Source organism: Vipera ursinii (genome assembly GCF_947247035.1).
Source record: "Vipera ursinii genome assembly, chromosome: Z".
Classification (NCBI taxonomy): Eukaryota; Metazoa; Chordata; class Lepidosauria; order Squamata; family Viperidae; genus Vipera; species Vipera ursinii.
In genome coordinates, this window is record NC_139517.1 from 24,680,991 (window position 1) to 24,692,062 (window position 11,072).

At 35.2% G+C, this 11,072-nt stretch overlaps 1 protein-coding gene across 1 annotated transcript; it reads right to left on the minus strand.

The window, feature by feature from the left end:
• Nucleotides 1–2,826: 2,826 nt before the first annotated feature.
• On the minus strand, nt 2,827–10,840 carry LOC310650089 (olfactory receptor 5V1-like; the record flags this gene model as incomplete). Its single annotated transcript, XM_083378923.1, has 3 exons — nt 2,827–3,410; nt 5,829–5,901; nt 9,953–10,840. 3 exons carry the CDS (start codon nt 10,838–10,840, stop codon nt 2,827–2,829), a joined length of 1,545 nt encoding a protein of 514 aa, XP_083235049.1.
• Between the last annotated feature and the right edge of the window lie 232 nt (nt 10,841–11,072).

Sequence of the window (11,072 nt, forward strand, 5' to 3'; positions counted from 1 at the left end):
ACGGCCAGCTGGGAGCAACCCAGGCTTCGGGGGAGTTCGATCCTTCAGCCGCCCAAGCTCCAAGCTCAGGCGGCCTCGGAGAACTCTACCCCTACCTGGGGCCTCACCCCCTCCTCTTCTCCCGAGGAGGGGGCTTCAATTTCGCCCGAACAGCTGATCGGCGCTGTTTCGGGTGAAAAAACAAACAGCTGAGCCGCGGGCAGCCAGGGGAGGCTGTCTTCGGCGCCGCGCCGCCACCGGAACCTTTTTATACTATTTTCATTGATATTATTGGATTGATTATCTGCCTATGGTTACTATAATATACTCTAAATCTTAACAAATCTTATTACATTCTTTGACAAGGTGACAAAATTAGTGGACCAGAGGAATGCTGTGGATATAATTTACTTGGACTTTAGTAAGGCATTTGGTAAAGTAGACAACAACTTACTACTTGATAAGATAAAAAAAAAATGTGGGTTAGACAGCATCACCACCAGATGGATTCTTAGCTGGCTGACCGGTGGTACTCAGCATGTGATGCTTGATGGAACTGCATCTACATGGAGGGAAATGTATAGTAGAGTACCCTAAGGTTGTGTTTTAGGCCCAGTACTCTTCAACATCTTCATCAATGGTTTGAAAGAGGGGATAGATGGGGAACTCATCAGATTTGCAGATGACACCAAGCTGGCAGGAATAGCGAAGACTCCAAAAGATAGGCTTAAGTTAAAGAACGATCTTGACAGACTTGAACATTGGGCACTATCTAACAAAATGAAAGACAATGGTGAAAAAAGTAAGGTTTTATTTATTTTATTTTTATTTTTATTAGATTTATATACTGCCCCTCTCCAAGGACTCGGGGTGGTGAAACAAGAAAAAAGAAACAAACAAGAAAAAAATGAACAGATACAGTATAGATGGTACCTTGCTCAATAGTAGTAAATGAGAGAGGTGCTGCAAGTGCCAAAAAAAAAGCCAACACAGTGCTAGGCTGCATTAATGGAGGGACAGAATCAAGATCATTTGATGTGTTAATACCACTTTATAATGCCTTGATAGGACCACGTTTGGAATACTACATCCAGTTTTGGTCACTATGATGTAAAAAAAAAAGTATGTTGAGACTCTAGAAAGAGTGCAGAGAAGATCAAGAATAATGATCATGAGACTGGAGGTTAAAACATACAAAGAATGGTTGCTGAAATTGGATATGTCTAGTTTAATGAAAAGAAGGATGAGGGGTTACATGATAATAGTGTTTCAATATCTCAGGGATTGCCACAAAGATGAGAGAGTCAAATTGTTCTTCAAAGCACCTGAGAGCAGGACAAAAAGCAATGGATGGAAACTAATCAATAAGAGAAGCAATCTAGAACTAAGAAGAAATTTCCTGACAGTTAGAACAATTAATCAGTGGAATAACCTGCCTCCAGAAGTTGTGAATGCTCCAACACTGGACATTTTTAAGAAGAGACTGGACAATGATTTGTCTGAAATCGTATAGGGTTTCCCGGCTAAGCAGGGGATTGGACTAGAAAACTCCAAGCCCCTTCTAACTCTCTTCTCTTCTCTTCTCTTCTCTTCTCTTCTCTTCTCTTCTCTTCTCTTCTCTTCTCTTCTCTTCTCTTCTCTTCTCTTCTCTTCTCTTCTCTTCTCTTCTCTTCTCTTCTCTTCTCTTCTCTTCTCCTCTCCTCTCCTCTCCTCTCCTCTCCTCTCCTCTCCTCTCCTCTCCTCTCCTCTCCTCTCCTCTTCTCCTCTCCTCTCCTCTCCTCTCCTCTCCTATCCCATCCCATCCCATCCCATCCCACCCCAGAATTCTGAGAGTTGAAGTCTATGAGTCATAAAAGAGCCAAGGTTGCCTACCCGTGCTGTAGTTAAAAGTAAGGTAAAAACAAGAATTCCCTTGAATCAAACTTAGTTTCAAGGAAGTGGTGGATTGTTGATTCATTTCTAGCCTAAAACTTTCAAAAGTTTTGATGATGTCCCAGCATAATACTAACTGAATCTGGAGCTGTTCTGTTTTTTTGAGGTCAATCAATATCATCTAGTGATAGGTTTTTACTATAGAAGCAAAACTATTCACAATACTAGCAGATGATGAAATATACTGTAGAATGACCGATGAAGCCTAGAAGAATAAATCCATTTCTGATGCCCAATTCTGAATCTACTGTAAGAGTTCACTTGCAGTGACAAGCACAAAAGAAAATTAATCCACTCTTTATAGTGTTCCTTAAAAACTGGCAATATTTTTAAAAATATTCCCATTTTAAAAATAATGTTAAATTGATATCAAAAATACTAAAAAGTAAAAATTTCTTCAATATTTACATTGTTTTAATACATAGAAGTACTATAGTAATTTAGAAGGCAGCCACTTGTGTACCAAATAAGTCAGTTACTTAGTCATATAGAGCTTTAAAAAGTGAACAATATATGCCTCAACAGATTTTGTACATTACTTACATAATTCTAGAACAATGTATAGAACAACCTTTTTAAATTTATTTTTATTTATTTTATTTTATTTATTTTAATTACATTTATATCCCGCCCTTCTCCGAAGACTCAGGGCGGCTTACCAGCTTAGCAGTAGCCTTCATTCTATGTATATGCCTGCTTATTAGGGCTTTCACACACACCCCAAGCGGCATTATTACAAAGTCAGCTTAATTGCCCCCAACAATCTGGGTCCTCATTTTACCTACCTCGGAAGGTAACAATTTATTAGCAATTTATTAGCAAGAGCACAGAGTCAGAAAAGGATAAGTTTCACAAATATATAATTAAGTGCATTTATACACCAAGCATGCATTTTCATATTCCCAAAGAGAAGGTTTAATTCACTTTCCCCATTACTTTAGCTAAGGCCTCTTTAACATCTTTGTTCCTCAGGCTGTAGATGACAGGGTTCAACATAGGAGAGACCACAGAATAGAAGACTGCAGCTTTCTTCTCTTGATCTGCAGAGAGCTCAGACTGGGGCTGCAAGTATGTGAAGCTGATAGTGCTGTAGAACAACACAACAATGATGAGATGTGTGGCACAAGTAGAGAAAGCCCGTTGTTGCCCTTCAGGTGAATGCATATTGAAGATCACCCTCGCAATGTGGAGGTAGGAGACCACTATAAAGCCAAGAGGCAGTATGAGGACAATTACACTCAGAGCAAAGATGAACACCTTCATCAAATAGGTGTCCATGCATGCTAGTTGAAGCACAGCTGGTGCTTCACAAAAGAAGTGGTTGATTTTATTAGGTCCACAGAAGGGAAAATTTACTGTGCACACTGTTAGTGCTGCAGCATTAAAGAAACCTCCAAACCAGAAAATCCCAGCCATCTGTATGCACACTGGCATTCTCATGATGACGGGATATCGCAGTGGCCAGCATATGGCTACATAACGATCATATGCCATAAGAGCTAAGATAAAACATTCCGTTATCCCACAGGATAGGGTTAAGTTCATTTGGGCCATGCATCTGTTGTAAGAGATCACCTTAGTTTCAGAAGCCATGTGGACTAGCATTTGAGGGGTAGTGGTGAGTGTGAAGAATATATCCAACAAAGATAGGTTACCAATGAAAAAATACATTGCTGTATGGAGACGGGAGTTGATCCAGACCAAAAAGATGATCAGGCTGTTTCCAAGAACAGTAATAAGAGACATAGTGAAAAATATCACTAAAAGGAATGGCCGCAATATGGGATAATTGGTAAAGCCTAGAAGAATGAATCCATTCACTGCAGTCTCATTCTGAGTCCACATTTCACTCACCAAACTTTACCTATATGATAATTATAAGAAAAATGAGGTTTGTTCAATACTTGAGCTGATAAAGAAATATTATTTTCCATTCTTATTTTTCATTGTACTGTGGATTCTGTAGTTTTGTTCTGGTATGTAAACAGAGACCTAAAACTAATCAGCATCTTTAATACGAAAACTGAGCTCAATATTTATGAATCTTATTGCAGAATACATTATCTCATATAGATTTTGTACATTTTTAATGAAAATTTCACTATGTCAACAAGAATACTATTTACCAATCATGCCTGACAGAATCTAAATTCTAAATTTAGAATCTAAATTCTTCACAGAAGGGTTTCTCTCTTTTGTACAAAAATGAAAGTTTTATACCTTTTATGGATTATTTTCTGTATAAATGCATGCATTTTCTATGATTTTATATTATTAAAGGAATTTTAAGCATTATACAATAGGTAGCATCTTCCCATTGGCAATCAATAAAAAAAACAAAATATGGCTAAGCAATTTAAAGTTTTTATAGATCAGCTACCTGATGGGTGATCTGTGAAAGATGTTTAATATGTATGCTTCCTTCCCATTCAGTTTATAGCTAGTGATGGGTATTATCAGTGCTTTTTTTGTAAAAGAAAAAGGTGCCGGAACTGACACATGTCATACAACCCGCCTTGCCTACCCCACAAGGTTCCATCCAAAAAAGGTGCCGGAACTCCATTCTGAGCGTTCTATGAGAAAAAAAGCCCTGGGTATTATACAATACATGTAAAGAAGTTCCACATATTCAATTTGGATTCTCAGCTGAATTAATTTAAAACTTTGCAATAAGACCTTTTCTTGATGATGATATATGATGCTTTAGATTATTAATTTAATTTCTCAAGTTAAGGAAAAGCTAGTTGCAGTGTGGGTCATAGGGTTATTGCTGTTTCTAGTCATTACATTAGTTACAATTTCAAGAGAAATATGGCAATAAACATGCCTTCTACTAACTTATTCTGTTAACTTCATTTCTTTTCTCCAGAATCTTGAAAGTATGAATGTTTACTAATATTTTTCCCCTTAGACTTCCAAAGAAAAAATAATAAAAATATTTAAAGTAATTGTATTAGTTCAGCATTCTTTTAGGAAATTCCTTAGGCATTACTTCTCTGAGGCAAATAAATATGTTTGATGAAAAACAGATATATATATATACTTTTCAAAGACTATTTTTAGTGCTTATAAATGAAAATAAAATGATTAATTAAAAAAAATCCTTCTGATCTTTAAGCTGAATCATCATAAAGCTGAAGAAAACTCTTGGAAGTATCAGCGGATTTTAGACTTGTAGCCTATTGTTCCATACACTTTACTCTACTCAAAACTCAGCCGCTCTTGCAACATGATGCTTCATGGAAAAAACAAAACTCTGTACATTTTTAAAGGAATTCTTTAATGCAATATTTGTGAACTGTCTTAAAAAATAAAACTTTTTTGGCTAACATTTTAATATGGCACAATGCTTTACAATGACTTAATATCCATTTCGGCTTAGTAATGTAAACTATAAGATTTCTTTGAAAATGTTTTCCCATATTTAAGGATTTGGTAAAAATTCATCATTCAAAGCTCTCAACGTTCTTTAGCAAAGTAAAATTGCATGGCATAAATCAATCAACATTTATGATTTATCTATTTTTGTTGTTCTTACTTATTACATTAGTTTATTTATATTTCTTTGTTAATTTGTGGCTATGATTGCCCCTTCATTCAACCACATGTAGTTCCAAGTCCCACTTACCTTTTGTTCTAATCATTTATAGTGATAACTGCAGCTCTACATCTTTTCTATCTATCTATCTATCTATCTATCTATCTATCTATCTATCTATCTATCTATCTATCTATCTATCTCTATCTATCTATCTATCTATCTATCTATCTATCTATCTATCTATCTATCTATCTATTAACAACAGAACTGAAATAATTTGACAACTCTGCATCTTAATCAGCTTCTGGAAATGAAATATGTTTCAGAGAAATAACTAGATTAAAATGAAAAAAAACTAATAAGGAGAAACTCTTACTTTCTCTGAAGTATTCAAACAATTTCCCTTGAGATTTTCCAAGCCTATTAACTTTTTCATTCCTGAGGGTTACCTAAAGAACAATTAATTTGAATCTCTAGGTTAAACAAACTAGAAGATTTTGTGTAACTATGCCAAAAAAGGAATTTATTTCTAAACCTTTGAGTTGTGACAATAGTAGTGGTCAGTGAGAAAGCTACTTATAGTGAGGAACATCTGCTTTAGACATCACAGCAGTTTCTCCTGAGACTTGCTGTAGCCCAAATAAGTATTTGCTTCAGATTGTTTTATGGGAGAAAATTATAGGTTCAGAATTTTACCATAAGTCTTAAAGGTGGGGTTGGTTTTATCTTTTTTATTTTGTTTTTTGTAAAGTACTGTATCCAGTGGTGGGATTCAGCCAGTTCACACAATTTCAGCAGAACCAGTAGCTAATTTTTTATTGCCCAAGACCAGAATGGACTTCTGGAAGCAGCATCCACACAGAGAACTGGTTGTTCACATATTTGAATCCCACCACTGACTGTATCTATAAAAATTCATTCATTGAAAATATTTTCAGTATCTCCTTTACTGCATTTTAAATATACTGTAAATCATACACTGTAAATTGATCACAATGTGCCATCAATTATTAATAAATTTGAAATAAATAATCTATTAATCCTAGCATAGAATAGGCTCTCCATCAGCATAAATTGAGGACTTCCTTGCAAAATTAATAATGAAGCAAGACACATTTTCAAAGATTGACATTTTAAAGTTTTATTCTTGGTTATATGATCACATATCATTCCTTGTGATCTTGTTGAATTAATCATTATCAGCATATACAGTATAGTGGAATTTATATTTGAAAAAAGTAGCCTATAAAATACAAAGCAGCTTAACACTATATTTAGTTGATTCTTAAAGTCATTTAAGAAATTCATGGAAGATATGAAGGCAACTCATGATAACCAAAGAGTACCTCCAGCTTTAGATGTGGTTTGTGTATTTTTAATTTGGTGAGGGAAGGCTGAATGTGAATTCTTGACTACAAACACTGGGTATCACCTGATGATGCTTTGATAACCATTTAAACCTGAAGGTGTTCAAGGAAAGTCCATATTTCCATTTTTCCCAGAGTTCATTCTGAGATTCAACACAAGATTTCTAGTTACTTAAAGAATAGGGAGCCATGGAGATGACCTTGAAGAAAGAAGACAGAAGCTGTTGAAGAAGAAGCATGAATTAACTTCAGCTGGACAGAAGAGTATATAAAACAGAGTCGAACTATCTCTCTCCCTTATTCCTCCTGATATGAGATGGAGGGAATGGACTGCAGGCAATCTTGCAAGATACCATTTCTATTCTATCTTCATTATAAGAAGCAGTATATCAGCCCAGAAGGCTGTAGCCAGTTGGAGACAAATTTCTTTGCTAATAATCAATGCTGTGATGTCTAAATGGTTGCTAAAGCAGATATTCCTCACTATAAGTAGCTTTCTCACTGACCACTACTATTGTCAACACTCAAAGGTTTAGAAATAAATTCCTTTTTTGGCGTAGTTGCACAAAATCTTCTAGTTTGTTTAACCTAGAGATTCAAATTAATTGTTCTTTAGGTAACCCTCAGGAATGAAAAAGTTAATAGGCTTGGAAAATCTCAAGGGAAATTGTTTAAATACTTCAGAGAAAGTAAGAGTTTCTCCTTATTAGTTTTTTTCATTTTAATCTAATAATTTCTCTGAAACATATTTCACTTCCAGAAGCTGATTAAGATGCAGAGTTGTCAAATTATTTCAGTTCTGTTGTTCATAGATAGATAGATAGATAGATAGATAGATAGATAGATAGATAGATAGATAGATAGAAAGATAGAAAAGATGTGCAGCTGCAGTTATCATTATAAATGATTAGAACAAAAGATAAGTGGGACTTGGAACTACATGTGGTTGAATGAAGGGGTAATCATAGCCACAAACTAACAAAATTCTTCAACAAGTTCATTCAGCATAGTGATCCAGAGCAGAAGAAGCATTAATAATAAAGATTTCAGACATAGAATAATTGGAGCTGATGGTTTCCCCTTTTTTTCCTGAAAACATGAGGTATAATGACATGCGCTGCACATAAAATAACCCTCTTTACATTTTCAACAGTACATAATTCATTAATTCACTTAATAATAAGATCATTAAAACCAAACTTTCTATAGCAAATATAATAATTAGTATTATCTAAGTAAGTTATGTCTATTACAAAGTATAAAATCTCACACTGACTGTGTTCTTTTGGGGTATGGTTTACAAAGTAATATATATTATTTATACAGACATTCATATTAACAAGATCTCTAGGGATTTTCTACCTATAATACACCTTGTTTCCCAAAGATCAACATATACTATACTCCATTGATTGGTGAAAAATAAAGTATATTTTTAAATGGTTATTTCATTTTATTTTTCATTATGTCCCACCACAAGTCCAGTAGGATGCAACAAAGGAAGCTGGCTTCAGAGATTTATAATAAAAACCTGAATCCTAACTACCAGCATAAAAGAAATATAAAGTTAGTCTGAAAAAGTAACCCTGTGCTGAAATAAAGCTACTCTACGTAGAGAGATTTTGTTTAAAATGGTATTTAGGAAAGTATAAGATTCATATACATCTGAACTATATACATTGTGCCTTTGAGTCAGAGATGACTCTTAGTGGTTGCCTGGAAAAGTCCATACAGTTTTCTTGGCAAGATTTCAGAAGTTGTTTGTCCTTTGTTCCTTCTAAGGGCTGAAAGAGAATGATTGACCAGAAGTCGCTAAGCTGACTTTGTACTTAAGGTGGAACTAGAACTCATGGCCCTCCTGGTTTCTATCTTCATATTACTTTAAACTGATTCTCTCACAGAAATATACCATAGTCGTATCTGTTTCATTGTACTATTTTAAAGCTTTTATAAGGACTGCAGTTATCAAATGCAATTTGTGTTTACCGCAGACTTTCAACTTTAATTGCAAAGATCAGATGTGGAATTAGGAAGATGTGCAGTGATGGGAAGAAAGCATTTTTCCTCTCTCGCCCCGTCATTACAAATTTACTCTATGGGGAAGATCTGTAGAGCATTTATGAAATCTTTATCTCAGTAATATACTAAATTCTATGTTACCTTATTCCTCTTTCTTTTCCTGAAAATATTTCTAGCATTTTTCATTTCTCTAGAAAAAGAAGACTACTATGAAGAAATTTCTTATGAAACATTTTCACCTTAATTACCAGAGCACACTATAATAGTCTAAGTAGGAGGAGAACAGGGTGTGAGAAGGGCACGTTGGCCTAGGAATGCATGTAACTATCAATCAATCAGTCAGTCAGTCAATCAATCTTTATTATGGTCACAGACCAGAAAACTGGTGTACAATATCAATATCATACAATATCAAGTTGTGCAACTGCTACTTGTTTCTCAAGCCCAGGAGAACCCCTTGTTATGCCACAGTAAAGTCTGGGGCAGTGCAACTCCATCCATGATCAAAGATGGTAATTTTCCAAGAACCAAGGACCAGAGCCTCTCTGTCTTGGCAAACAGAGCCTCTCTGTTTTAGCCTATTCATCCCCATCCAAACCTCAAAAGCCTTCAGACACCAAGAGAGGGTGGTCACAACATCATTTAGCTCACCATGGACTGAGATTTATAGCTGAGTATCATCAGCATATTGATGATACCTTACTCCATTATGATGGATGATCTCTCCAGTGGTTTCATGTATTCATTAAACGGATGGAAGAAATAGTTCGAATTGGTGGAAACTCTGCCTTATCAGATTAAAACAGATTAATATTTATCAGGTAAAATTTCAAAGCAACACAACAGCAACTAGGGCAATGTATTCAAGGATCTATGATTTATCTATTTATTTTTAGAGTAGTAATATCAGAGTACTCTGTACCATTTATTCATTAAAAATATGTACATACATAAGAAATTCCATTCAATTTGAATCATATGATATCTCTAAAGCCCTTCCTAGCTTACAACACATTATCTAAAAAAAGGAGTGAACTCTTTATTCCTATATGCTTATATCTGAATGTTACAATATTTAAATCTTTCTCATTATACTTCTCCAAGCATTCCTTACATCTTTGTTACGCAAAGTATATATAACAGGATTTAGTAATGGAGTCAAGATGCTGTACATTAGTGGGGTTAGCTTGGTATTAACAGAAGACTGGGAAGGGACAGGTCTCAAGTAGGTGAAAATACAACTGCCATAATAAAGTAGAACCACTGTAAGATGAGAGGAGCAGGTGGAAAAAGCTTTTTGTCTTCTTTCTGCAGACTGCATCTTAAGGACTGTGAAAATGATTGATGCATATGAGAGAAGGATGCAAACAAGAGGTGTCCATGCTATGAGTAATCCAATAGATAGCAAGAGCTTTTGGTTGAGGGAGACATCTCCACATGACAACTTTAGCAGTGGAGGAATATCACAGTAGAATGCATCTAAGCGATTGTCTCCACAAAAAGGTAACCGAAGGGCAAAATAAGTATGAATTGCAGAGTTAAGAAAACCTCCAACCCAGCAAGTTATAGCTAGTTGGAGGCAAACCCATCTTCTCATAAATAATGAGTAGTGCAAAGGATTGCAAATAGCAACATAGCGATCCAAAGCCATTACTGCCAGAAGAAGGCATTCTGTCCCTACAAAGGAGAAAAAAAAGTACAGTTGAAGAACACAGGCCATGTAAGAAATGCTGCTTCTGTCTTTGAGAATAAGGTCCAGCATCTGTGGAATTGTGGTGCTAGTGTAGCAGATGTCAAGGAAAGACAGGTTTCCCAAAAAAAAATACATGGGGGTTCTGAGCTTCTGATCAAAAATTGCTATAGTGATAATAGAGGTATTCCACAGCATTGTGAATAAATAGATAGTCAGGAATACACTGAAGAGCAAGTACTGTAGTTCCTGCAGGTTTTGAAAGCCAAGGATGATGAACTCTGAAAGCGTAGTTTGGTTTTGTATTTTCATTTCTCCTTCCAAATAAGGTACTCCTTGTTTTTGTGGTTGTGGGATAGCTTAAAGGGGAAAAAATCAAAGTAAATTCTATACAAATTGTAAACATTTGAACATAAGGTAAAAAATCCATCCTGTATCAGATCCAGCTATTAATGTCCAAATATATTTATGTAGATTTCAAACAAAACAAAAACATATTTTAAAAATTTATGTAACTTCTCAGACTAGTATATTGATTTGGATG